This window comes from Hippichthys cyanospilos, chromosome 14 (assembly GCF_059441005.1).
Source record: "Hippichthys cyanospilos isolate Australia breed blue-spotted pipefish chromosome 14, RoL_Hcya_1.0, whole genome shotgun sequence".
Taxonomy (NCBI): domain Eukaryota; kingdom Metazoa; phylum Chordata; class Actinopteri; order Syngnathiformes; family Syngnathidae; genus Hippichthys; species Hippichthys cyanospilos.
In genome coordinates this window covers 1,098,617-1,126,020 of record NC_142382.1, presented here as the reverse complement: position 1 = coordinate 1,126,020, position 27,404 = coordinate 1,098,617, and the positions used below count along the sequence as shown (strand labels likewise).

The following is a 27,404-nucleotide window of genomic DNA, read 5'->3' as shown; positions in this document are numbered from 1 at the left end:
CGGGATTAAGATGCGTCTTGGGAGCCGTGAGAGACAAAAGGACACGCGTTCACACGCGCGCCAAGCTAACGTACGTGCAGCAAAGAATCCGGAAGGGACTGAAAATATGAAAGCCAATGAAAATGATTTACAAAATCTTGCCATGATTATTCCGCGCCTCCCAAACAATTTTTGTAACGTTTTAATGAGGAAGTTAGCGGAGTTTTTCGCTACGTGTTAGCGGTATGCTAGCAAGAGCGTTTTGAAGGCAAAGCTGAATTGAGTAGAGATATTGCTTTCATTATTATTTATTGTTTACAAGACGCTTAGTATTGTTTTGGAATTTTGTTGGAGCCCAACTTACAGTATTTTTGTGCGGGTTCTGCTGAAGGAGGCGCAGAGAGGACGGTGACCTCTGAAAGGCGACCTTGGAGAGGCTCTCCACGCCACGCAAACAGACGCAGTTCACCGCACGCTGCGCGTGTGACCGCATGCCTCGCCCTCTTCAAAATGCAGCACTCAAAACAAAAACACCACCAATGTTCACGCTGAATACGCCGGGAAGAAATGTGCGGCGCGGAAAAAATCACGTCGGTGCGCTGAGGTCAGTGCGAAAAAAGGCGCAGGATGTTATGTTGATTAAAAAGCGTTTTAACTTGGATCTTACGTTTACTAAAACATGTTTTAAATTGGATGTTATGTTTACAAAAGCACATATTAGCCTGCTAGCAAGGTTTCATCTGTTAATAAAATTTGCTAGCTCTACTGACGAACGTCTATTGTGACGAAAAATTCAGGTTAGGAAACGCCTCTTTGGAAAAATGTTCTCGTTACGACGGAATATTCGACGTACGCAAGGCAAACATCTAAATCACTTCAATTGAAATGGTTTCAAATGGTAATGGTCCAGTTTGAAAGGGGAAAATTAGGCCGTAATGGCCCAGCTCCAACATGACGTTGGTAGAGGAGCGCAAACTGGTTGTTGATTTGGAAAAGGAGACGCAGAAACAAACCCGTCAAAAAGTTGGACTGACCTCTCGCCTTCGCGACGCCCAGCAGCTCTGCTTGATCTTCCACACCACGGCGGCCACCAGCAGCAGGGACAGGAAGCAGCTGCGGACAAACAGGAAGTCACGTTACAAATGCGCACTCGGGGGAAAAAAAAAAACACAACGCCGACCGCCATGATGTCACTTGTTGTCGAGCAGACTCTGGGGCCACGTAAAAGTGGCAGACATCAGACAAAAAAAAAAAAAAAAAAAACGAACATCGTTTTGCACTTTTCCACCCAATCCCCCCGAGAACATCTGACAAGTGATGACGGCGCATCATCTCACCTTCCGTGTCAGCAGCAACACGCACGCACAACGCGCGTAAGGCCACAGTGGCCCATCTCCAAAAGACATTTGCGTTTTGATGACACCGCCTTGAAACTTTACTGCGCAAATAAATTCTCTCGGCTCTGACGCTTCAGAAGTGTAAGTGCGCGCGTGTGTAAACGCATCAGATGACAGCGTCACGACTTTTTGATCATTTCCTGTCACACGTTCGCACCTAATGCAACTTGGAGAAAAAAAGAAAAAAAAACATTTCTGTTTTTCATTTGGATGCACTGGCAGGAAAAAAAAAAACAAACAATGGATGGAAAAGTCATTGAAAATGTTTACAAAATCACATAGTTGTCAAAAATAAATTGTATTTATTTTGAAAAATCTAAATTAGTACCTTGTGTTTAAAAAAACGTTAAATTACGTCTTTGGGATTTAATGACTTACTTTGGTTACTGAACAGCAATAAAAAGTGAATATTTTGTCTATAATAACTCCTTTGGAACCAGCCACTTGAAAATATTTGAGAAAAATCAAAATACCAGGGATTTCAAGTCTGGGCTCTTAAAAACGTTAAATTACGTCTTTGGGATTGAATGAGTGACTTCCATAACCCAACTATTTGAAAATTAGCTTAACTGTGACATTGAGATTTACAAGAGTGGCAAAATGCTGGACGGGAAGTTTACAAGACATGTTTACTGTATTTACCATAACTACAACGTGGCATTTAAAGATGGCTACGTTTTCAGCCATTTTCCGCAGGAAAAAGCAAATATTTTGTCGATAGTAACTGAATTTTTTTTGGCTCTCCTTTAGCCCAACACTTGAAAATATTTGGGGAAAAAATCAAAATAAATACCTGGCATTTAAAGTCTGGGCTCTTAAAAACGTTAAATTACGTCTTTGGGATTGAAGGTGTGTGCTTTGCCAACACAAATATTTGAAAATGAGCTAAATTGTCAATTTGAGATTGACAAAAGCGGCAGAATTCTGGACGGGTAGTTTACGATAGCTACTACTTCATTTAAAGGGATAGTAGCTGGGATTTCACGTCCGGGCTCCTAAAAACGTTAAATCGCGTCTTTGAGCTTTAATGACAAATAATAAAAAAACGTTTGATGGTTCGCGTCACGTTCTTATCGTCGTATTGCTTGCCAACCGCTTCATTTTTATGCGATTAATTGTTGGTCTTGCCGCAAGGTGACGACGGCGCCATCGAGAACGTGAGTTTGCCCCTCCCCCTTCCGCACCACTCACACACACACTCACACACACACGCACGCACACACAAACGAAGGGGCGGGAATCCCGCTCGGCCGCCTGTCGCAAAGCGTTTAAATGGCGCGTCTTCAAGCTGCTGTTTACCTTGGACAGCGTCTCCTCTAAGCGCCCTCTCGCGCCGCTAATTAGCCTAGCGCTGGCGTGACACCTGACAGGAGGGGAGGGAGGGGCTTTGTCCACCCGCCAACTGCCATTGGAGTTAAGGAAAAAAAAAAAACAAACTTTTTCTTCTACTTTAGAGGGGAAAGAAACACATCCAGTGAAGAAGCCCAAACAAAAAGAAAAACTAAAAAATGAAATAGCATAACTCCCCAAATATAGGGCGCACCTGTCTATAGGACTCCGCCTTCACTTTAAGGTCAATTCTGGTATTTTCTGCCATGTATGAGATGCAAAAAGAATTTGGCCACAATGTCAAAACAATAGCACAACAATTCCTAAACTCGTCATATTTTCTTGTGTTCATATTCGGGCTGCGCGATTACTGGCAAAATATAAATCGGGAATATTTTGGTCAATGTTGAAATTATTAATCATCATGCAAACTTACGTTGGCGACACCGACGGGGAAAACGTTCAACAAGAGTTAAGGACTTTTTTACAGAGGTTAAAGGTTTGTCAGTTGGAGTAGTACGTTTCCTCCAAACACGTTTGTGGGCTTTCTGGCATGCCGGCTTCAATTTAGTGAGCTCAGCGGCGGAATCCACGTTGAGCCGTTAGCGTTGTTTTCGTCAAACGCGTGACTTGTATTTGTTGCCTTACTATGGCTTTGCGCAACGTGCAAAAAAGAGTGACTTGGGGCTTCCCGCCGGGACGGCGTCATGCTAAAAATACCCCCAACAGAGACTCCCGGAACCAAGTGCACCTTTTCCTCCTCCTCCACCCCCCCCACCCGCTTTTTTTTTTTTTGTTTTAATGGCAGCCGCAGTGCGCCACGACAAGTTTCGCTCTCGGGGGAAGAAGAAATGGGAATTTTCTGGAACATCAGGTCTCGCTGCAGGATAAAGTTTGAAGGAATAAACACAGCGGGAGGAGCGCAGACAAAAGCTCACACTTCACCTGACAGCTAATTACCACGCCACCGGCGCGACAACACCCACGCTGGCTGGAAAAATCACACTTTCAAATCCAAACTCGATACCCCAACGGCCTTAAAAGCCCGACTTGAAAAAGCCAACGCTTCTGGGGTGCGCAAAATAAATATTGGAAGCGATTTTGGCGCCGCCTCTGGCCGCCGTTGATAGTGCGCTGTCTGGCTAGCTCCATCGGGGGTCCGCGGCTCTCCGCCGCTTGGGAAAATAAATACGCTTGGTTCAGATGGACGACGAGGACGGCGTAGCGAGCGACGCGCTTGAATTGCCGTCGACGACGTCCGCGCAACCGGATGATAGGGCCGCATCCATAGGACGCGTTCGGTGTCCCACGCGAGACGGCCAATGGGTTTCGGGAAGGTGATAACAGAAAACAGAAACGTAGCGCGGCCCTCCGGATGGAAAACACACTATTCCAGAGTAAGATATAACCGAACACTAAAAACTAAAGCGCTTGAAGGAAATACTTCCAGTTTAAAAGCAGATTTTTCAACATAACACGGGTAAGTAAACAACACAAACTAAAGCGCTTTATGAATTCTTAACACTGAATAAATCTCATCTTCATGCCCGTTTGTGAACGAGGAAGGATTCAGACGTAGGTTCGGTCCGCTCGCTTCTTTTCGTGGTACAACCTTGCTTAACTTATCCGATGCCAGGGACGTATTTTCACGTCCAGACATTCAAGCCCAGATACTTAAGTATCTGGGCTTGGATTTAATGACCTTAATGTAACTAAGTATTGATATCATACTTCAAGTAGCTGGGACTTAATGTCCCAAAGGAAATACGTCCCTGGCACTGAATGATTAAGAAAAGCTGCTGTAAGCAACCCCTGGAGATCCGTCCACTTCCACCCTTCCACTCGCCCCATTACAATAATTGGGTTATTGAACAAATTAGCTTTGGGGAAAATGGAGAGCTTTTAGATGTGCCTTACAGTGCGGAAAATACGTCATCTTATCATTAACTGACAGTTATTAGATTTGATTGGAAAAACTGAAGAATTTACATGGCGATGACACTTATAAGGCGCACTGTCAGTTTATGAGAAAGTTCAAGGCTTTTAAGTGAGCCTTATAGCGCGGAAAATACGGTAAAAGCCTTACCCTATTGTGAGAGCATAATTTAAAAGCGTGACACTCGCATTCAAACGTGATGAGAGATTCCATTTAAAATCCGAACTTAAAAGCCTGCGCTTGCCTGTTTTCAAAGTCCAACTTGGCAATTTTGCAAGCCAAACTTGAACGTAGGGAAAGTCCCAAGCCTAATTTGCAACCCTGAACCATTCTCCAAAGCCAGATGTACCATCTGCCCCACAGTCCGAATGCTGATTGGCTCCCATTAGCTTGTGTACCTAATGACGTGTCCACTGAGTGGATGTGCCTCTTCCTGGCCGCGGCGCAGCGCGTGTGCGTGCGCGCGCGCGCAATCAAGCGCGCAGCGGCCACGCCTCCGCACTCAATCTTTCCCAGTCATTTTCAAAATCAATAACACATTAGAGCACTTCCTGAAGAGATGCCACGCGCACCGCTGAACCTTCAACACACATGCGCCCACACACACTCAACCTCTTGACACACACGCGCGCTTGTACTTGTGCGCTGACCTGAAGAAGGTGACAAAGAATTGAACCAGGTCCATGAAGTTGCTGTGCTGCGAGAAGGCGATCTGCGAATGAAATGACAACGTGACGTCAGCGCCGCACATTCCGTCGCAGGGGAACGAGGCAACAAAGTACAAAGTATCCATATACATTCCGATTCATTTGGAATCATCTCCCGGAAGTCGGAATTTGTTTGTTTTTTTCAACTGAGTGGTTCAGATTGCAGGTCGCAATCGCTCGTGGGAGTATTCTTCCGCAGGTAGCAGCAAATCTAATTTTATTTTCAAATTAAGAGCAAATGAACTGGAACACAAAGCAACGTATGGCTCAATTGTATTGCAGAACCTCATGTGGGAATAATTGACTTGAATGTGACTGCTTCATTGTAAAGGGACGTGACTTTTAAAGGAGGGTGTGCGCACTTTTGCAACCGCGCAATCTTGGTTGTATATTTTGAATCATCCCCCAGTTCAATTGAGTTGTTCAGGGTTAAATCACAGTCACGCTCTCAATGTGAAATTTTTGTGCCGCGGTAGTAAATCTGATTTTCTTTTTAAATTAAGAGCAAATAATTTGGAACATGAAGCAAATTACAGCTCAGTGGCATTATGGTTACTCCTTTGCAAAACATTGCATGCCTTTATTTTGTTAAGTTTTGAATGTGTCGGTGCGTGAGATATTTCTGCAGGTAGCAGCAAATCTAATTTTCTTTTCAAAATAAGAGCAAATGAATTGGAAGATGAAGCAAATTACAGCTCAGTGGCATTATGGTTACTCCTTTGCAAAACATTGCATGCCTTTATTTTGTTAAGTTTTGAATGTGTCGGTGCCTGAGCTATTTCTGCAGGTAGGAGCAAATCTAATTTTCTTTTCAAAATAAGAGCAAATGAATTGGAAGATGAAGCAATTTATTGCCCAGTTGTATGATGGTGACTCCTTGGCAAAACATTGCATGCCTTTTATTTTGTTGAGTCTTGAACGGTGGGGGAACGTGAGACTTTTCTGCAGGTGGCAGCAAATGCAATTTTCTTTTCAAATTAAGAGCAAACGAATTGGAACACTCTTTTGTTAAGTTTCGATTGGGTGCACATTGCCGCCGCTTTTATAAGAGGGCGTGCACGCCATCTCAGCAGTTTATTTTGACATCTGAAAGCATGAAAACGTCGAAAGTCAAGGACAAATTTGCAAGACGGCGGCGAACGGACGGCTAGTTTGAAACCCTAATCCAAATTTGACGGCCTAACTGCCGGACGCCCGACGGGCGGGGTCTTGCGCGCTGGCCGTAGCATCGCCGCTACCATCTTTGAGCCGCGCCCAGAAGAAAAGTCAATCAGCGCAAAAGCAATTGTATTAATGTCAGCTCCTTAATCAAGGTTGCCGTGGGCAACGACGGAAACGAGCAACTAATCCCCCTGGAAGCCCCACCCCCAAATGCCACGCGGCCGTCACAGCGGCGGCGCGACAGCGCCTCTCTCTGGCGGCCTTGCGTAAGGCCCCTCCCGCCTTTTATTTATTCGTCAGCAAAGGAAGGATTAGCATAGCCACGCGCGGGATTACAACATGAATATTTCATGTGCCATAAATGTATTTATGTATGGATTTATGTAGCGGTCAGAGTGCAGCCGTTCTATTTTAGACGTTTCGAACGATTTATTTATTTAATTTCTCGTACTGCGTATTTCTCTGTAATTGCATCGTTTGATTTTTTTTTTTTCCTACGTGGGTTTCGTCATTTTATTTATTTTGTAATATTCTTTATTCCCAGGCATAGCTTGTAATTTTGCCGCAACAGTAAACTAGGAATGGGACAATTATCGATACGGGGCCGATACCTGGCCTAATTTTCAGGTATCGATACATGCGATGGCGGCCGATACTAGTATCAGATGCCCGTTTGATCACGGAGTAGAAAGGACGAATTGAAAGGGCGGGAAATTGTCGCCGATTGGTAAAATTTGAAGGAAAATGTTATATCAAAAATTGCATGTATCAAAAGTAGGAGTGGTATCATAACTCAAGAGTTGAGTACTGTAATTCTGATTTTTTTTATGTTACCGCGTAGAAGACGGAGCATCGCTTTGGCAACAATGTCAAAATTAGAGCCAAACGGAATAAATCTCATCTTTGTAAATTCTTCATATTTTCATATTCGGAAATGACATACCGTCATTCCCCAAATATAAGACGCAGCCTTCATTTTAGCGTCCAATTCTGGTATTTTCCATGTTACCGCACCCAGTTTGGGAACAATGCAACAATTGTGCTCATTTTCATGATACATTTGTTGTTGCTTAACCGCATCTCAGATTTCCCACATTGCGAGCGGTCCGCGAACGCCTCGCCAGTGTAAGTTGAATGCGCTTGAAGTGTTTTTTTTTCCTTTTCCTTGAGTTCATGTTTCCATAAATACCGGAGGTTGCGCGCCATCCGCGACTGTGCGAGCGCGCGCCAAAAAACGGCGATGAGTAAACGAGACAAAAGGCAAAGCGGCGAAAAAATATAGAGAAATAAATATAACGGCCACCTCTCGTAATTGAGTTTTGTGAACGGATTTTAATTTTTAGAGGCGCTAGCCATGAGCTCAAACGTGAAGCTAACGTAGCTTACCTCCCCGCCATAGTCTCCCCCGTTCCGAAAGTTGTTGAGGGACAAGTTCAAGGGCGGGGGACGATTTTTTTTTTTTGGGGGGGGGGCACGCAAAGCGCTTCCGGCGAGGCATAAAGACTCGCATTGAGGCGGGACCGCACAGCGCACAAAAATCACATTCATGCTCGTCCGGCAAACCTTCCCACGCAAAACAAACATGCCCCCCCCCCCCCCCCCCCCCCAGAAATATCGTTTGGTTTGGACTGCCATACATGCAGCTGATTTTAGAATGTAGATAAAATAGATTTATACTTAATAATATACATCATCTATATTTAGAATATACCAATAATGTATAGAACACATAATTAAATACATATATAATATATAAAATGTCAATATATATTATATAAATACATATATAAATAAAAAAAATATATATATAATAATGTGGGTAATATAGATTTGTAGTCAATACTATATAAATAAAATGTATATATTATATTACGTTATTGTATTGCACCACCATCTATATTACCCTTGATAAAAAAGGTATAAAAAATTTTGCAGAATTTGCCCTGGTGGCGTCGATTCGCAATTTCGGACGTTTTTTTTCCTCGGAATTTGCTAAAATGCGGCCATTTTTAGACGAGGAAGGGGTTTTGAAAACTAACTGCATTATCGGGCGGCGCGGGACGGCGGCACCTCGAGCGAGGTTGACGCCCAGCCCCTCCCCTCCCATCCGCTCGGCTCGGCGCTACCTGGATCTTGATGGGCCAGGTGAAGTTGCTGACGTAGACGAAGAAGGTGATGTTGGGGCTGTTGCGGAAGTCAAAGTTCTCGTTGGAGAAGGTGTCCTTGAACTCCTTGATGCCGCCGCGCGACACGATGGGGATCTCCTCGCCGCTCTGCGTGCCGGCTGCGGCGCCGCCACCGCCACCGTCAAAAGGCCGCCCGGGCGTCGGATCGGCGTGGGCGAAAACTTACCCGTGAAGCTGGGGGCCCAAGTGATGTTGAGGTTAAAGTTCTTGGACGCGTTGATGAACATGTCTAAGTCTCGGTTGGGCTGGAGCGGAGAGATGCGGAGGGGGGGGGGTTTAGCGCCGGCGCTAAAGAGCCGAGAGAAGCGGGGAGCTGAGCCCTCACCTCCTCGGGCGTGGCCACGAAATTGATGGCCGTGTAGTAGCGGTCGTCCTCCTGCGACAGGCTGAAGGTGAACTGGTAGTCGATCAGCAGGGTGTCTGGTTCCGAAGCGGGACAAAAAAACGGCAAAATTCAAACCTAATTCGGAGAATTACGATTGTAAAAGTCGCGGTTTCAAAATTCGCCTTTTAAGGTCAAAAATCGGACAGTTCTCGTTTCAGACACGATTGAGATTCCTGGATTTTGACTGGTCGGAATTCTCACGTTAAAGTCAAAACTCAGAAATTGGGCGTTCAGAATTTCACATTTTGGACAGAATTCAGACTTTTGAATCGTGACAATTCAGATCTCTGACTTTGGAAAATTCAGGAATTTAGACCGGAATGAGAATTTTGAATTCTGACTTGACTTTCAAGTCAGAATTCTCATTTTAAAGTTTCATTTCACTCATCGTGTTTGTCACTAGGGATGTCTATTTATTGTTATTTATTTTAAGGCATACATTTTACCGCGGGGTCACAGAAACACAATTCGGCAATAAAGTGCTCAATTTAACTTCATGCTATATGTAAGGTCATGTTCCAATTAGTTTGCTCTTAATTTGAAATCAAGCAGTATTGTTCCTGTCAAAACAATTCCATTTGATTTGCTGATATACTGCACGCAAGAAGCCATGTGGAAAGCCCATACCCCCTGAAGCGCAACACCCGGGGGGGTACTCGTACCCCAATTTACGCACCGCCGATGTCACTTGTGTAAAATCCACTATCATCATCATTATTATTGCAGTACGAGAGGATTTTAATGGAAAATTGCCTGGCTACGTACGCGGACCCCGGGGCTTCGGCGCACGCTTGACGCTGACCTGCTGTTCCCGTTAAAAAAAGAAAACGACTTGGGAAAAAAAAAAAAAAAAAAAAAAGTCACGGGTTGACTTTGAATGGCGGCGGGAATGCAGATGAGCGCCATCTGCTTCTTGTCACATCTGCCCGCCATCAAAGCCAGCGAGGGACGCTTTCATTCGAGCGGAGAGCACGTACGCGTTAGCGTTAGCTCCCGCGTTAGCGGCGGCTCAATGGGACGCGTATTTTTTTAACTTAAGAAAAATCCTACAGCACATCGCCGAAACAAAACACCTTTGTCAAGGGACCCCCGAATTAACGATGCGTATGAAATTTCACCCAAAGCGCGTACGGCGGTTCATTGTTTTCATGCAGCTGTTGCGAAGGCGCGATATTAATCGCCATGTATTATTTGAAATGAAGAAATTGGATGGTTTGCCGGCTTACAGTAGCAGGTGCCTTTCAGGGGGTTGCCTTGGTAACGGTTTTCCAGCTCGCACCTGGAACACACACACACACACACACAAAATGAAGAAGAGTAAAGTTTCCGAGGGCGGACAACAAACATCACGCGTACATCTTTGCGCCCCCCAAGACGAGCATCAAAAGTAATCACAATCCATCGGCGGGCATTAATGAAGAGATGGCGGCCTAATGTCCGGCGCGCCGCTTTTGCCGGCGTGCGGTCGGGAAAAGTCAAGCTGGGCTTTTAAATGGTGTCCGCCGCCCGTTTGACGGCGCTTATTAAAATGACTTTGCCGCGGCAAAAGCGGGCCCCGCTGGGACGCGAGGAGGCGGGATGACGCCGCGGACGAAAAATATGCAGGGCGGCCAAACGCCGGACAGGGAATAAAAGACCAAAGGACCGTCCGAGGGTGGGATGGACCGATTACAGGGGCCGATATTTGCCACATAGGGCGTCAGCCTTTTTTTTTTTTTAACTCATTCAATCCCAAAGACGTAATTTCCCGTGTTTTTTTTGTCTTTTGTCCCCCCCCCCCAGAGTCCAAACGTTTAATCCAAAGTACTTTTTCTTCTCAAGTGTTTGGCTTGAGGGGGGTTTAAAAATGGCTGATGATAAATACATCAAGTACTAAAATACTCAATTACTCGATGTAACTGAGCACTAATCAATTACTTCACTACATGAGCACCTAAGGTAATTAAAATCTTTAGTAATTAAGCCTTTTTTCGCAAAAAGCAGGCTCTACAAATTGCTGCTACTGAATGTATTAGGTACTAAAATGAGTAATACAGTACTTGAGTAACTACTTCAGGTAATTAACAGGAAATTATTTTAGGTAATCCTTTACATTAGTAATTTTTTAATGACTAGATTTCAATTATCTTGGATGTTAAAGTCCCAATGTAATTGATTACCATAGTAATGGATTACTTTAGTACTTGAGATTCAAGAGTAATTTGTCACTTTAGTAATTGATTACTATAGTACTTGAGGTACAAACTTTGGTACTTGAGATTCTAAAGTAGTAATTGATTACTGTAAAGCTTGAGGTACTTGAGTAACCAAAGTAATTGCTTACTTTGGCTTGAGGAGGGTCTAAAAACACGTTAAATGTTGGACCACGGCAACACGAACGATCATAAGACGGCTTCGGTATTCGTTTGAATTACTTGAGGTAACTGAGTACTAAGGTCATCCTTTCCTTAATTACTACTGCAAATGAAATGAAAACTACTGCAAACGACCTGAAAACCCGTTGCGCCTTACCGTGCGGAAAATATGGCATTAAATGTTTTTTTTTTTTTTAATTTATTTTTTCCATGAATATTCCACGGGGCGATACCGCACATGGCAAAATATGGTTATGTTTGGAAAATATTCTTGTGTGGCGGTTGTACTTACAAGTGGCAGCGGTCCCCTTTGATGCCCTTGGTGGTACAAAAACATTTGCCGTTGCTGGGGTTACACATGCTGGCGTGGCCGTTACACTTACAAGCTGGTTTCAAAAGAGAAAAGGACGAGGTTTTTGCAGCGAATGATAAATCCGCGTGCCGGCGCCTTGAAGAATTTCCTACTGACGCTGGCAGCCGCCGCCGTTGGTGGGATCCCCGTAGAAGCCGGAGACGCAGCTCTCGCAGTGGCGCCCGGTGGTCAGGTCCTCGCATTTCTCGCAAACGCTCTCGTTGACGCAGCGGCTGTGCCCGTTGCATTGGCACGCTGGCAGGAAGAGGAACGCGCCGCGATTATTGCCAGGACGCCATAGTTCACAGTGCGCCAAATTTTTCGGCATGATACTTGCTATCGGTACTCGCCTAAAACACCAAATGCAGAAGATGGAAAAACCGGCCATATGTAAAACGAGACACGTTTGCGAGCAAAACGTGAAGCTGGAAGCAGCAAGCTGACCCGACGTTGATTTAGCGCCATCTTGTGGCAACTTGGCACCCAACAAACTACGTTAAAGCGAGGTGAGGAGCTTCACCGTATGAAGGCGACAGCTTTCGGCACGTTTCAACTCAGTTTTAGTTTGTCCCGTTCATGCCACTGTAATTTCATATTATTCCAATCATTCGTATGAGGGCTGCTTCCATTTTTGGTAGTCCAAATATTTACCCATTTTTTTTCCCCACAATTCCCCATTTTCCACCCCTAAAAGTACCTTTCACCTACCTTGCAATTACAATATTTTGCTTTTTCATTTCACCTCAGGGATAATTTGCAGCTTTTCACATCATTCCAATTCATTTGACTTCCCGTTTTTGGCAAATTTCAACTCAATTCCAGTTTGTCCGATTTACGCCACTCTAATTTCATATTATTCCAATGACTCGAATGAGGGATGCTTCCACTTTGAATAGTCCTAATATTGACAATTTTCCAACAATTCTCCATTTTCCACCCCGATAAGTACCTTTCCCTTACCATTCCCTTAAAATTTGACATTTTGCATTCAAATTGACAACATTTAGCTCATTCATTTCGCCATTCAAGCATTTCACATCAGTGTATAGAGTAGGAGGTCCCACCTGGGCAGTGTATGAAGGACCAGTTGTAGAGCGCCTCGCCGGGGCACATGCTGGCGTTGAGGGCGGGCGGCGGGTCGGCGGGCAGGCCCGGCAAAGTGGACGGCGCCGGCACGGAGGTGTGGAAGGGTCCCCGGTACGAGCCCTCCATGCACTGGCCCTGGCCCGTGTTGCTGGCGTCCGTGCACCAGCCGCAACCGGGCTGCTCCAGGCACTGGCCGCACGTGCGGTAGCCCGAACAGTTCTCGGCTGCCGGAAGCACCAAAGAGAATTTCCCATCAAGGTGGGATTTATTCGTGCGCGCTCGCGCGAGGTTGCGGGCAAGTTTCGAGACGCGCCGGCGAGGGTTCGGCGGAGTCGATTCCAACGATGACGATCGCGGCAAAGTTTGAGAGGAAACACTTCAAACTAAAGCTCAACTTGGGACGAAGGCGTCTTTTCCCATATCAGACAACGCTTGTCTACAGGGTGACTCTTACGCGGACAGGTGCTCAAGGTGTACCACTCCATGCACTGGCCGAAGGGGAAGGAGGCCACGTAGGCGTTGGAGTCCACGCACTGCTTCATGTTGCTGCACCACATACACTCGGAGCTGCTGCTGCTGGTGCACTCGCTGCACGTGGCGCGCGTGGCGCACGGCGTCCGGCACTGCTTGGCGCTGTGGTTGGCTGGGGGAAAAGCAACGCACTTTTTACTTACGGCTACGACGCAGCTTTCTTTTCGAAATAAGAGCAAATGAACTGGAACGTGAATTGTATATAGGTTATCCCATAATTGTTTTATGCAATAAGTATATTGGTAGCAGAACAGGGTTGCAACTGCATTTCCCACTATCGTTGTTTACATCGTTGCCAAAACCCTCCCTAAAACCATTGGGCAGCAATGGCTCTTGTACCAAGGGCAAACCCAAATGAGTAAACGAGGAGCGGACAGAATCTGTAACCAGACCGGAGGGTGATCTGAAAATGTCAGCTTCCTGTCCGCTCTCCTCACGAGAAAAAACCTAGTTGTCCTCCTTCCCGTTTGCCTATTTAACGTTCTCGGTTGCCTGAACCTAACAGCGTAAGCGACCCGCCAGCCCAGCGCCTTCCGGCGGACTTACCGGGACGCTCGCAGAGACTGCCGTTGACGGGGCTGATGCAGGTCTGCGCCTTGAGTCCGCTGGAGGCGGGCTCGGCCAGGTATCCGCAGAAGCCGGCGTCGCTGGGCTCGCCGGGCAGCCATTGCAGCGACGTGTTGGTGAAGGGCGACATGTCCTCCCAGCACCAGTACGACACGTTGATCTTTCGCAGGCCCACCCAGGGAGTCACCATGGCCTTGTACTGCAGCGCAGGACCGCAACGGCTTTTGAAGTTTATGTACTATTTATGGCCTATTTTAAAAGTGTTTCTTATAAGTGCATTATAAGGCGCGCAGAACAGAAGCTACAGTAAACACAGACATTTAGAAATAAATTAAACTGAAATGCAGAGGTAACATTTGAAAAATTGTATTTGAGTATCAGCAAATTGAACTTCATGTTTTTTAATGGCTATGATTGGAAAAGTACATCTGTCTTTTCAAATTAAGAGCAAATTAACAAGAAAATGAAGTAAACTCTATACTAATGCGCATTGTCATAGCAAAATTGAAGTGATGCAAATTTGGGGCGGACAAGCCCGGGGGAAGAAAAAAAAAAATGCCGTTTCATGATTTAGCTTCTGGAGTTGCTGAATAAAATGCACCCTAAGTTAGCACTACAAATGTAGTTCCGCAGCCTATTGAATCAAACAAGAGTTAAACAGCGCTCAGATTGAATGCTTTCTTTCTATTCATCGCTACTTTGTGAAGAAACATTTCATTTCATTGTGAAAAAGGTCGCCAACCACCGAGCGGCGCCAAGAATTTGACAGCGGCTTGTCCGTCGGCCCGAAAACGCCCAACATTCCGGGACGTTTGGGAAAAACCTTTACGACGGTCGGGGGCGATAACGACCGAGCGATAACGAGAAGAAGAAAACGACACGAGGGGTAAGTTCGCCCGGCCGTCAATTTCACAGGCAGACCGTCCCGTCCGCAAATGGATTTCCGCGCAGCCTCGGCGCCGCCAAACAAAGAAAAGAGCTCCGTCTGGCTCAAAGGCCGCTCCGATCGCACTTTGTCCGCCGCAATCCCGGGATTGATTGGCAATGTCTGGAAGGGGCGCGAAACGTCGATAGCGCCCGCGGGCCCGATGCCTTACCAGCACGCTCATGATCTGCAGCTCCTTGAGGACGAAGTCCACCTTCTTCTGGCTGGTGAGCGAGGCCAGCACGCCGTTGTGGCTGCGGCACGCCAGCTTGGCGTTGTCGTACGAGTCCTTGGCCGTCAGGAACTTCAGGCACGAGTTGCCCACCAGGTGCCAGCTCTCGCCGCACACGTTCTCTGCGACGCAAAGCCGAGGAAAACAAAAATGTTGATTTTCTTCGCGTAGAGAGAGCGCGTGAGGCGAAAATTTGAACTTTCCAGATTTGCGCTAGCTAGCTAGCTCAAACGTGCTTGCTTGCGAACCTACAGAGTAATCGTTTTTTTACGCGTGATATGTCAAATTTAAGTGAGCAACGAATCCCATAAGGCGCACCTTCAATGAATGTCTGTTTTTTAAATGTTTTTCATACGTGAGGGGCACCGCATTATAGGGCACATAGAATAGAAGCTACAGCGGTGACTAGAGCGAACGTGAACAAAACAATCGGGTAAGTCGGCGGCACTTTTTCAGCCACGGAAAAGATGACGGGGACGCGGCGAGCGGACGTGGCCGTAGTTACCGGGCAGCGAGACGCACTCCTGGTTGCGCGTTTCCCACTGGCAGTTCTGGTCGGCGGCGCAGCTCTTGCAGCTGGTCTTCTTGTTGCACACGTAGGACGGGACGTCTTTGGGGCAGCTGTCAAAGTCCAGCACGGGCCCCTTGGGCGAGGAGGCGCAAGGTCAAGGCGGCGGCGCTCACAAGGCGATGAGGCCGGCGCTTACCGAGGCGGCGGTGCAGTTGCTTCCCTGCGAGACGCACTGCGCCGAGCACCACTGGCAGCCGTTGGTGTTGGCGGCGCAGCTGTAGCAGTCGGTGTACTGGTCGCAACGCTCGTTGTCGCCGTCTGCGGGGTTTTGCCGTTTAAGAGAGGGCTTCGGTCGGCTGAGGTTTAAGTGCCCTTGTTGGTTGTGGGGCTTACGTATCAGGAAAACGCCCGCAAAACGTGAAATCAACAAGGCGGGGCTTGGTTTTCCCCTTATTGTATACAATTTTTATGATTGATAATACTTTGTTTACAGTGTGTTTTGAAAGATGGACGTTTGTTTATCATGAATGTTTCTTCTCGATGCGTTTTGTCATTATTATAGTGTATGTTTTTCCATTTACAGTATTTTTTTTGTTAATATATGGCATTTTGGTCATGTTTTATTGTTATATACAATTTATTTACATTTTTTCCATTAAGGATTTTTTATTTTTATACTGTGTTTCTTTCATGATTATATTGCCTTTTGCTTCATATTTTTGGGTGAAACATACAATTTTTTATTTAAAATGTTTAAATCATCAAGTTTTTATACCGTGCACCTTTTTCCATTCGCAATATTTTTTCCTTTACTTTTACGCATTTATCATATTTAAACTTTCACCATATTGTCAGCCATACGTCTTCCATTTATCATTCGCTTACACTTTTTTTTCCCCCATTTTTTTCTTTGTTAATAAGGTCATTTTTTCAAATTGCAAATGTTTGCACTCAGCCGTACGAAACCGAAGGCCACCGATGGGTCGGGCGCGAAGAAGCGGTCTTACAGGATCTGGCGTCGCAGGACGCGGGCGTCCGCCGGCGCTCGGGGTCGGCGCTCAACTCCCAGGGCAGGCAGGAAGCCCGGCTGGCGTTCCACAGGCAGCGGAGGCCCGGCGAGGCCCGCTCGCACGAGGCGGCGCCGACGAAGGCCGAGCAGCTGGGCGACGCGTACGTCAGCAGGTCGCTCAGGAGGAGGCTGTTGAAACCGCCCAGCACGTACATCACCCTGAACGACGCAAAAAGGGCATCCGTGACCCCAAAACGTGTACAGATGCAAATGAATTTGACATATACAAGCACTTTTTCTTGAGGAGAAAGATTTTCAATTTGCAGCGTGACAACATTTCAATTTTTCATCGAATTGTTTTCCTTTGCATTTTATTCAGGAATTACAATGAATAAACGATTTAATGACACTAAGGCCGGGCAAGTATCGACACGCGGTATCTGGACTTATCGATACTTGCGACGGCAGCCGTTATTAACGCCAGTCGCTCTTTTGGAGCCGTTTTACCAGAACCGAGTTGGAATTAGGAATTTTGATATTATAATTTCATCAACATTAAGGCGATATTTCTTATGCTTGAGCCTATTTTGACTCAAATTTGTGTTATTGGTATCAGAACTTGGTATCAGGTACTACTTTTGAGTACTCGGTGGGAAAAACAAAGAGGTACTGATCCAAACATACCACAATAATACAAAAAGAAATGCATGCTATGTCAAATTCACACGTTATTTTTGATGAATCAAATATTAAACATGATTTTTATGCGGAAGCCTGTTTTTTTTTTGTTTTTTTAAATTCCGAACAGGTCGCTCGCCCTTGAGTCACCGGGCGCCATCTGCCTTCCGCCTGGCAACTTTTTGCATCCCGACTCACAGCTGCGAGGACGCTGAGCGATGAGGCCGAAACGACCTCGGGGTCGTCGCGAGCAGCCGAGCGCTGATTAGCCCGCAGCTAATCTTGAGGAAATGTGCGCTCGGAATCCCGCGCCGGACAAATTGATGTCATTAAAATGCGGCATGACTCGCATTGCAAGTCGTCGAGGAAACCAAAAAAAAAATTATTACATTTGGGAAGCAAAAAAAAAAAAAAGTTGGGGAAGCAAGTAGTACTTAGGACTTCAAGACTAAATTATGCAAATACTTTAGAGTAAAAATGGCTGGTACTAAATGAGGAGATGCTAAAGTAATTGATTACCTTAGGTAATTTAGTACTTAATAAACTATTTACTTTAAAACTTCGCTAACTCAAATACTGAAGTAATCAATTATTTAAAGTAAACGTGACTGTACAAAAAGTGCTAAAGTAATTGATTACTTAAGTACTTAAAAATCGATTACTTTCACATTTCAGTACCTCAAGTACGAGTAGAATCAATTACTTTAAAGTAAAAACGGCGTAAATACAACAGGCATTGATTACTCTAGGTGGTGAAGTACTCAAAAACATAAATTACTTGAAAACTTCAGTACTTCATATACTAAAGTAATCAATTACCCTAAGGAAAAAAAAAGGCTGGTGTTAAATAAACTAGGTACTAAAGTAAGTATTATTTTTACTTGAAATAATGAGTTTTTTTATGATGGCTCACCATTTGATTATTTACCTAAAGTCAGCGATTACTTAAGTAGTACTTAATTTACTGACAATTATAGAGCCACATTAAGTCAAACGTTTGAAAACAAATGAGAAAAACATAAAAAAACGTTGAAATAGGTCTTTGGAATTCAATGATTTAAATAGTTGAGTCGGAACTGTCAAGCCTTCGGCGGTAAAATATTCATGTAGGAACGTCCGCGTTTGCATGACATGTTCACGTGTCACAAAAGGTCACGCGTGCATTATTCACACACGCGTTCATGCTGGTTTTGCTCACACATACATTGAAGAGAGAGAGAAAAAAAATCAAAGCGGGAACATATACATTTCATTCATATTAGATTTGATGCCTTTACCCGTCGCTGGCGACTGCCGAGTGACCAAAGCGGTTGAGGTCGTGGAAGAGTTCAGGCCGGGGCAGCGGCGTCCACTCGTCGCAAGCTGGGGGAGGAGAAAAAAAAAAAAGAATGATTATTTTTAGAAACCACGTTTTAATTTAAGTAACATCCTCATACTTAAGAATGTTTGACAGCAGATGCTAAATTCAGCAGGCGTCGACTGCTGGTACACAGTGCCACCCGGTGCACCGTGACGGAACTGCGAGTCGGTCCTATGACGTCATTGGTGCAAAGTCAAGCAAAGCCTTCGAAATTGCAGTCTTCTGATTGGCTGCGGGATTTTTGAAGCCGTCACAGTGAATTATTCGATGCATTTACTGACGCCCAAGTAAAAATGGACATTTCGCTACATTTTAGGTATTTTAAATATTTTTTGCCTCATCACCTTGAACTGAAAGCCTTGACATAGAGGTTTTATTTTACAACTACTCTATATAGGTATGTTTTTTTTGTGTGTGATTGTTTATGAATACGTTAAAGTGAAAATAAATGTGGCCCTTTACATCTTTATATCTTTCTGCATGAGGCCCTCAGAGAAATAATAATGAACACCTGTGGTGAATAGGAAATAAAATCGATTTTTTTTTTTTTTTTTGCAAAGTATTTAAAAAAGATATTTGAAGTTGTTGTTTTAAAGTTTTATAAAATGTAAACCATGATTTTATTGGTCCGGCCCACTTTTCCTCCATGCAGGCCGCTAGCTTAAACGAGTTTGACACGCATGTCCTAGGCAAATTTTTCTTGCGTAAAAAAAAAAAAGAGAAACTGGCCTCAAACCCTGCGATCGAAAAACCACTAGATCATTGGATGGATCGGGCTAATTAACCGGACCCGGTCGGGTTCCCCCCGGAAGTTTGCGTGCACCGACCCAGGTTGTAGGCCATGAAGTCCGAGGAGAAGCACTTGGCGCCGTGACTCATGGAGGTGTCGTTGTGCGTGTTTCCGCCAAACACCAGCATGGTCCCGCTCAGCATCACCGCCGTGTGGAGGTAGCGGAAGGAGCCGCCGTCCTTCAGCACGGTCCTGGGGACCAAAAGGGGCGGGTCAGGCCCCGGGAGGGCGCCCCGGGCCGCCGCCCGCTCACCACTTCCTGGTGTCGGCGTCCAGCCGGTAGAGGTCCCCGGAGAGGCCGCACTTGTTGGCGCTGAAGGCCTTGTAGCCCCCGTGCACGTAGATGGCTCGGGTGGCCCGGTCCCACACGCTGCTGTGGCCGTAGCCGCCCTGGATCAGCGCCCCGTCCGTGGACGCCACGCTCCACTGGTTTCGCTCTGAAAGCCACCGTCCAAGCTTTTAACGCTCCGGGCCAGCGGTCCGCGGGGGGAAAAAAAAAAAACAACGCTGGGAGTCGCGAAGCCTTTTCAACATCTTATAGTGGCAGGGGGGTCCAAAGTGGGTCCTGGAGGGCCGCTGTCCTGCGTGTTTTCCGGATTTCTTTTCCTGACATCAGGAAAGGAACCCGGAAAACATGCAGGACAGCCAGCGGCCCTCCAGGACCCACTTTGGACACCCCTGTTATAGGGGAAGTCCAGCCCAAAGGATATTTTGGACCACTATTTGGGCCGGCGTCCAAACTATAGCCCGGGGGCCATTTGCGGGCCTCCGTCACGTTTGCGAGACGAGCCCAAAAAAGAGCCACAATTTCCACTCACGAATGTTGTACTCCTGCACCAGGCTCATGTATCCGTAGAGAGGACAGTGTCCGAAGAGGACCAGCATGACGGGGTCGTCCCCCTCCCGCAGGGGGGGTACCACGTGGGCCGAGTGTCCCACCACGGCGTACTGCTCCTGGATGCGCGGGCTCAGGAGAACCCAGGTCTGGTTCTGAATGTGGAACGCCCACAGCTGGCTGGACACGTTCCCCGTGGAGTCCATCTTGCCGCCGTACATGTAGATTTTGCCCTGCGGGACGGGAAAGGCTTTGCCGGCTTTTTTCAAAGTCTCACGCGTTTGTGAATCAATACACAGCGTTTGACGTCTCAACTCCAAAATCAGAATTGGCAGGTCGGCGCTCACAAACACACGCGCCCCTTCGCCCGGGCCCGCCAACAGGTTTAATCCGGCTCACCGGGATTCAAAAGTACATGTATAAAATTACGGACAAAACTAGTTTTTTTTTAAGTTGGCGCACCCCCTTTCCGCCACACACCCTTTGGTTTCATTCAATAAAAGTAAAGTAAAAAACACAAATTGTCTTTCGCGACCCATCGGGACTTACGTCATACAGCGCCACCGAGTGCCCGTACCGCGGCGGGACGGCGTTGACGGACGGGTCCGGCGTCAGCCACGACCTGCTGCTCAAATTAAACCTAAGACCGGCACAAGAATAACGTGGGTAAAATCCAACAGCTCGTCCCGACGACCCGGTCTCCGCGACGGCGACTCACGCTTTGACCATGTGGTAGTCGCTGGCGTTGAAGACGTATCCCCCCACCACCCACATGACGCCCCGCTCCACCACCGCCTTGTGCGAGGCCCTGGCCAGGCCCGCTTCCGACGGGAAGGCCTCTCGGGTCCAGAAACCCGAATCGGGCGGGACCGACACGGAGCAGTCGGGACCTGAAGGGGAAACCGCCTTTGTTTCGGGAGAAGAGCTTCAACGCTAACGTTGCGGCCTAAAGTACCACCCCGTACGGAATGTCAAGATCTGATCGGCGGAGGTTCGGTTCTGCTCGGCGCGGCTCGAAATTAAGCGCTTTCCCATTGCGCATTGAAATTGACATCAAAACAAAAAAATTGCAAAACCCATATATGCCTTTCGCAATTGATTGGCTCGGGCTCTCGCACGGCTAACCAATCACATGCTTCAATGGGCGGGCCAGTGCTGGAGCGAGGCTCCTCAACACAGGGGTCCGCAGATGTCTCGGAGCCAACTTTGACAAGTACATTTGGTACTTTTCAGCCATATTCAAGTTCACGAAATAAAAATTGAAAATTGCACGCTTCCTCATGGCTCAATTTCCCCCAAAAAGGTTACCGCCAAACATCCGGTGACTAAATCATCAAGCTCTTTGACGACGACGTGCATTAGGTGGGTCTAGTTGACAAATTATTACTAAAAATATAATAAACTTGTTGAACTGTTTGCACCCATACGTTCACAATATAAATAGAAATGAACAAAAACATATTTTTCTTATTAATAACAAACCACCTGCACTCAGGCCGCGGACCCCACTTTGAGAAGCACTGCCTTAACACGCAGTCAAGATGCTGCGTTCAAGTGCAAGTCTCCATTATCAGAAAGGCATAATATCGGAGTTTTAAATGTATGTGTGTGGATATGCGCCCTGATATTCGGCCCGGTCGGAGCCCTTATTAATTTGAAGCTTTTTAAAGCCACGAAAGGAACACGAGAGCTTGCTTTTCGAAAGGAGAGCAAATGAAGCGGAAGATGAGGCGGCGCCTCGCCCAACTGCGCCCGGGCTCACCTTGCCAGCCGCGCAGGCAGCGGCAGGCCCCGTCCCGGCAGCGCCCTCGCTCGGGGGAGCCGCAGTCGGCGGGGCAGGAGGGCACGTCGCAGGCGTCGCCTTTCCAGCCGTCTCGGCAGCGGCAGCTCGGCGCCGCCGCCGCCGCGTCGGCCGCCCGGCACTCGCCCCGGCCCGAGCAGTCGCGGGGACACGCGTTGACCCTGCGAGGGAGGACGCCGTGACACATTGCTGGAAAGCCGACGCTGAATAAAAGATGGCGGGGCCGGCCATGAAATATTCAGGCTCGCATCTGCTCCCGCGGATGCTCGGGGCGGCTCTTTCAAGAGCGCCACGCGCCGGCATGGCCTGAATCAAATAAGAACGCCGCCGGGGGAGTCGGGAGGATTTCTTTCAGCAAAACAAACATCAACTTTTGAACCCCGGCGCAAAAACAAAAATCCTTCGTCGGGGTCGACGATCAACATACAAAACCGACATTCAAATTGAATACGCCGTGAGTCCGTTCGCTTTTCATGGTTACGATGTTTACCTATGGCTTTTAATTGTACGGCAACCGCTTGGCACACATAAAGTTCCGATAAGACGGGCGGGCCAGAGGTGGACTCCTTCGGGGGAACAAAGGAATGAAAGTCATCGTGTTTACGCGCAGGGATTCGCCGTGCGCCAACGCTTTTCGACACCACTTTTTTTCTGACCGATACCGTTGGAGATGACGCAACTTTTGAGGGATCACCGATACCACAAACTAAGAAACGATACCGCTCCTACTTTTGATGAACAAAATTTTCCCCCAAACAACGTCTTTTCGAGAAATGATACAGGATATGTGGGTGTGTATGTACGTATGTATATATACTGCATGTATGTGTATAAATTGCCAAATGTATTTATTTTTCTCATATGTATATACAGTATATGTATATATGTACTGCTTTCTATTTGTAAATGCTAGGGCTGTCTCTACTGCACCTTTTAAAATCGATTACTTTTCCCCCCAAAGTACTGCTGCGGTATGCCTTTTCCACTTTGAACATTACTTGATTTGAAATGATCCCACTAGAAAATGACGCCACTAGAAGACTTCATACGTGCAAAAGAAAGATCGGTCCAGAAAATAGGCAGATATTGTTAATCAGCCTATTTTTAAAGTGGATTTACCCAACTCGGTCGACTTATCCCGGCCCTAATCGACAAAAAGGCACTGGACGGCATCCTTATACTCCAGCATCCTATCCTAACAGCATATACCCGACTTGGTCGACTTTTTTCCAGCCCTGTAGCCAAAATGGCACTGGACAGCATCCTTACGTTCCAGAGGATATTTTTAGTCAATCCATTTTTGAAGCGGATTTACCCGACTTGGTCGACGTTTTTCCAGCCCCGTAGACAAAATGGCATCGGGCGGCATCCTTAAGTTCCTCACCTGTATGAGATGTTAAATCCGGTCAAGTTGTATGCGGCGTCGCTAAAAAAGTGAAGCAAGGCAAAGCCCGAGTGCGACGCCACCTCGGGAACCGTCTCGTTGCCGTAAGTCTCCGGAATGATCAGGCCGCTAAAACAAATCAAAACGGTTAGCTGGGGGGGAAAAAAAAACCTGGCGAGGTCGCGACGGCGGTAGGAATACCTGAAGGCGGCCAGCAGGGGGGCGTAGATGGAGTCTCCGTCGTAGACATAAAGGTGGTCCCAGCTGCACTCGGTGGCGAAATGTTCAAAGCGTAAGCGAAGAACGGAGTTGGGACTGCGAAAGAAAGGAAGCAGCGACGTTAGCATCCTTTTAGTAGCCAATATGAGTGACCGCGTTAGCTTACCATTAGCTCCCTGGTAGCGTACAGTGTGCTGTGTTAGTTTCCTTGACGAGTAAGCTAGCTTCCTGCTTGAGCTCCACGTGCTAACATTACCTCACTGTTAGCTTCCACCTAGCTTACTGTCTGGCTTTGTTAGCCTTCTGTTAGCATTTTGATGGCAAATGACCTGTTAGCACATAGCATTTTGTCGCTGTTACCTCGCTGAGATATTATCTACATGTCAAATTTTGTTATTGATCTGTTAGCTCCCTAAGAGTAGTCTGATAGCTTACCATTAGCTTGAATTTTGCATTACTTTCCTTGAAGAGCATGCTAGCTTTGCGTTATCGCTTCCCTGCAAAGAACTTGAGTTAAGTGCGGAAACAAATATTTCGTTTTACATTTGGTAGGCGTTACCCCACTAAGAGATTTTGGTACCTTTTTTTTATCTTAATGGAAACCTTTGTTAGCTTTTTGTCAGATCCCCAAGAAAATTACTATGGCTTACCATTAGCTCGCTGGCAGAATATGATGTGTTAGTTTCCTTGACGGGCATGCTAACTTCCTGTTAGCTCATCTCCAGCAACGCAACTTGAACTCCATGGGGAAACGTCAGCTCACTGTTAGCTTCTGCCTAGCAGCCTCTGCCTAGCTTCCTGGCTGGCTTCCTCAGTTTCCTGTTAGCATCTTGACAACATACTGTATAACCTGCTAGTTTATTCAAACAGTATGTTATTTATTTATTTTTATAGTGTAGCTATGTTGAGAGTCTAAGATAGCTTCTAGCTAGCTTCATAGAAAGCATTGCTAAGTTCCGGTTAGCCATTTGCTAGCCTATGCTATCTATCAATGATCACACTGGCAAATTAGGGTTTCTCAAATCTTTAAAGATGGTTCATCCGTCACAGAATCCGCACATTGAAAAAAAAAAAATCAGTTTTTCGAACGGTTTCGGTAATGCTCCGCTAATCCCAATCGAGGAGTGGACTCACCGCCCTTCGATGAGCCAGGTGCACTTGGTCTTGTACTTGTAGTTCCCAGGTCCGTCCGACAGGAAGCCGGAGGGTGCCGTCAACCTGGAAGCCAAAGACGCGCGTTGGAGACGTTGCCAGCCGCCATTTTTTATTGACCGATTCGCCACGCCGTCCAATCGAGATGATTTGCTCGTGGAGATAAATGGCGATTTTTGTCCATAGTAGCTGGTGTCTTTGTCCTCACCTTTTACGATGCGCTTTTAGTTTTTTAATTATTTTGCCTTATCTTCACCGCCGTCATCTAAGCTTTGGCGTTTTTTGTTTTTTTTTGGTCGCGTCTTTTTCTGGTTCGCGCCTTTGTTTTTTGTTCCATTTTATTTTCCCAGTTCCTTTTATCGTCCTCGTTTTCCCGGCGACTTTATTTGCGGAGCGCGATTCTCGCCCAAGGCGACTCAAGGTGCTTTACGGCTACATAAAAATACAGCAAGGCAAATAAAAATCATTCCATAAAACACTAAATCTCCCCCCTGTTGCGTTCACTGTCAGTTGGCTCTGGTGTTGAAAGCTGATCTTTAGGTTAGCGTTGATTTCCAGGCGCTACAACAATTTTGCGCCTTGTCCCCATATAAATGGCTTCAATTGGAGTATATATAGCATAGCAGAATTTCAAATTTGAATCGTAAAATATACATTTGGAACTGAAATGGAGAGGAAAAAACGGAGGAATTTACATGTATGTAATTCATATTTTTGAAAGAAAAGTTATCTTGTTCAAATAAATGGGAGGATTTTTTTTTATATTTCATTCTGTTGAGATTTTCTGAAAGAAAGTTAAATGTTCCAATATTTTGTGAATAAAAAAATCTGCAAATTGCACGTGAGTACATCATTATAATTAATCTGGAAAAATGTAAATATTTGAAGAAAAAGTTATCTTGTCAAAAAAGTTGAAGGATTTTTTAAAACAATTTTCCAAAGTTCATTTCTGTTGAAATTTTCTGAAAAACATTAAAATGTTCTATCCAGTTTGTAAAATAAACAAATAAAAAAATCTGCAAATTCCAAAGGAGTTTTTTTAAAAACATTTTTTCATTTAAAAGAAATGAACATTTTTATTTCTTTAAGAAACAACAACTAAACATACGAAAAAAAAAAGATTTTAGAGTTTGATTTTTTTGTTTTGTTAACTACAAATCTCCAAAAAAATGCGTGCCGACTTCATTTTTTAGAATCAGTTCTAGGAATTAATTGATGGAATAATTACGGAATAAATCTGAAAAAAAGTAACTCATATACGGTCTGTAAAAGTGTGACGTATCATTTATTAATCTCGATATTTTGTAGAAAATTGCGAATGAAGTATTTGATTTGCTTTATTTACGACATCGTTTTCCTCCATATTTTTAACCTAGTGAACGCAAGTAAACTACTGAACCGCTATACAGATTGCCCATTGTTTTTCTCTTACATTTCCGCCCGTTCGCGTCGATACGTCGATGAAATCAAACGGGAATAAATTCGCAGGCTTGAGTGCGAAAAACGGCAAGGGTAAATTCGGATTTTGAATCCCGACTGCGGGCCCACGACGAGAACGTCGGGACGTCGAGCGCGACTCAGGTGATCGGAAGACGCCGCCATGTTGCCCGCAGGTACAACGTCGTCGATCCCTCGCGCGAGCCCGACGGCTACCTGAATCTTCCGCCGCAGTGCTGGCACTGGTCCCCGACCCAGCCGGGGGAGCAGGCGCAGGCGCCCGTCGCCGCGTTGCACTCGCCGTTCACGCACGCCTTGTCGCACTCCTTCGCCGCCGCCAGGAGCCCGAGCCCGAGCCCGAGCAGGAGCAGGAGCAGGAGCAGGAGCGGGAGCCGGAGCGGCGGTCCGGCCGCCGCCGTCGGGCTCCGGCCTCCGGGACCGGCCGGGGAGCAGGCCCGAAGCCGCGTCGCGGCCAGCATCGGAGCGGCGTGAAAGATGGCCGCGCGAGCTCGGCTAGCTTGGGCCCCGTTCCAACGCCTCCGTCGGTTCGAGCGGGTTCGACGCTAAGGTTCCGCCGCGGGTTCCGTCTTACATGTTGGAACTGTTTGGGTTCCCCTGCCCGACGCGCAGAGCCGCATATTGACGTCCAGAAGTGACGTCACGGCGGCGGAAGTCGGCCGAGGAGGAGGTGGGGAGGGCAGGGGGGTTGCGACGGCCGCCCTCGTCTCACGACTCACATCGCCATTTATTTAATCAGAAGAGATAATATCGCCACAAAACTAACTCTCGTGTGAAAAACGACCTTTGCGAGAAATTATACTTTGTAATTTAAAACAATGTCCCAAAATGTTTCATTTTTCCAAGCCCAAAGCAAAATTCGTAGGGGGAAAGGAAGCTCCAGTAAAAGTAAACTTCAAGTAAAATGTGCTATTTACAAGAATAATCAGAATCTTTAGAAAAAAATAACGGACTAAGATCCTTTCATTGATGAAAAAAATGCCTTGAGAAACGAGCTGAAATGTTACGCTGTAAAATTGTTTTTCCCCAAAATATATTCGAACATGATTCATTTAATTAATATACATAATTTTAAAAATAACG

General features: G+C 46.2%; 1 protein-coding gene across 2 annotated transcripts in view; it reads right to left on the bottom strand.

Moving 5' to 3' along the window:
- atrn (attractin) overlaps window positions 1-26,932 on the bottom strand; it is a 35,559-nt gene extending 8,627 nt beyond the window's left edge. Inside the window, exons 1-26 of one of the 2 annotated variants that reach the window (XM_088432358.1) lie at window positions 26,520-26,932; window positions 24,849-24,932; window positions 23,697-23,810; window positions 23,496-23,624; window positions 22,073-22,272; window positions 21,029-21,200; window positions 20,860-20,950; window positions 20,294-20,543; window positions 19,729-19,912; window positions 19,513-19,667; window positions 18,603-18,687; window positions 16,646-16,866; window positions 15,835-15,956; window positions 15,633-15,771; window positions 15,068-15,249; window positions 13,950-14,169; window positions 13,327-13,515; window positions 12,851-13,096; window positions 11,904-12,041; window positions 11,727-11,820; window positions 10,307-10,359; window positions 9,021-9,115; window positions 8,862-8,940; window positions 8,636-8,793; window positions 5,292-5,353; window positions 1,014-1,092 (exon numbers count right to left, since the gene is read on the bottom strand). In XM_088432358.1, coding sequence (XP_088288484.1) covers window positions 1,014-1,092; window positions 5,292-5,353; window positions 8,636-8,793; window positions 8,862-8,940; window positions 9,021-9,115; window positions 10,307-10,359; window positions 11,727-11,820; window positions 11,904-12,041; window positions 12,851-13,096; window positions 13,327-13,515; window positions 13,950-14,169; window positions 15,068-15,249; window positions 15,633-15,771; window positions 15,835-15,956; window positions 16,646-16,866; window positions 18,603-18,687; window positions 19,513-19,667; window positions 19,729-19,912; window positions 20,294-20,543; window positions 20,860-20,950; window positions 21,029-21,200; window positions 22,073-22,272; window positions 23,496-23,624; window positions 23,697-23,810; window positions 24,849-24,932; window positions 26,520-26,782 — 3,804 coding nt within the window. In that variant the 5' untranslated portion in view covers window positions 26,783-26,932. Of the gene's footprint in view, window positions 1-1,013; window positions 1,093-5,291; window positions 5,354-8,635; window positions 8,794-8,861; window positions 8,941-9,020; window positions 9,116-10,306; window positions 10,360-11,726; window positions 11,821-11,903; window positions 12,042-12,850; window positions 13,097-13,326; window positions 13,516-13,949; window positions 14,170-15,067; window positions 15,250-15,632; window positions 15,772-15,834; window positions 15,957-16,645; window positions 16,867-18,602; window positions 18,688-19,512; window positions 19,668-19,728; window positions 19,913-20,293; window positions 20,544-20,859; window positions 20,951-21,028; window positions 21,201-22,072; window positions 22,273-23,495; window positions 23,625-23,696; window positions 23,844-23,970; window positions 24,105-24,848; window positions 24,933-26,519 lie in introns of those variants that run through there. The other variant, XM_088432359.1, reaches the window with a different exon arrangement.
- Window positions 26,933-27,404: the final 472 nt, after the last annotated feature.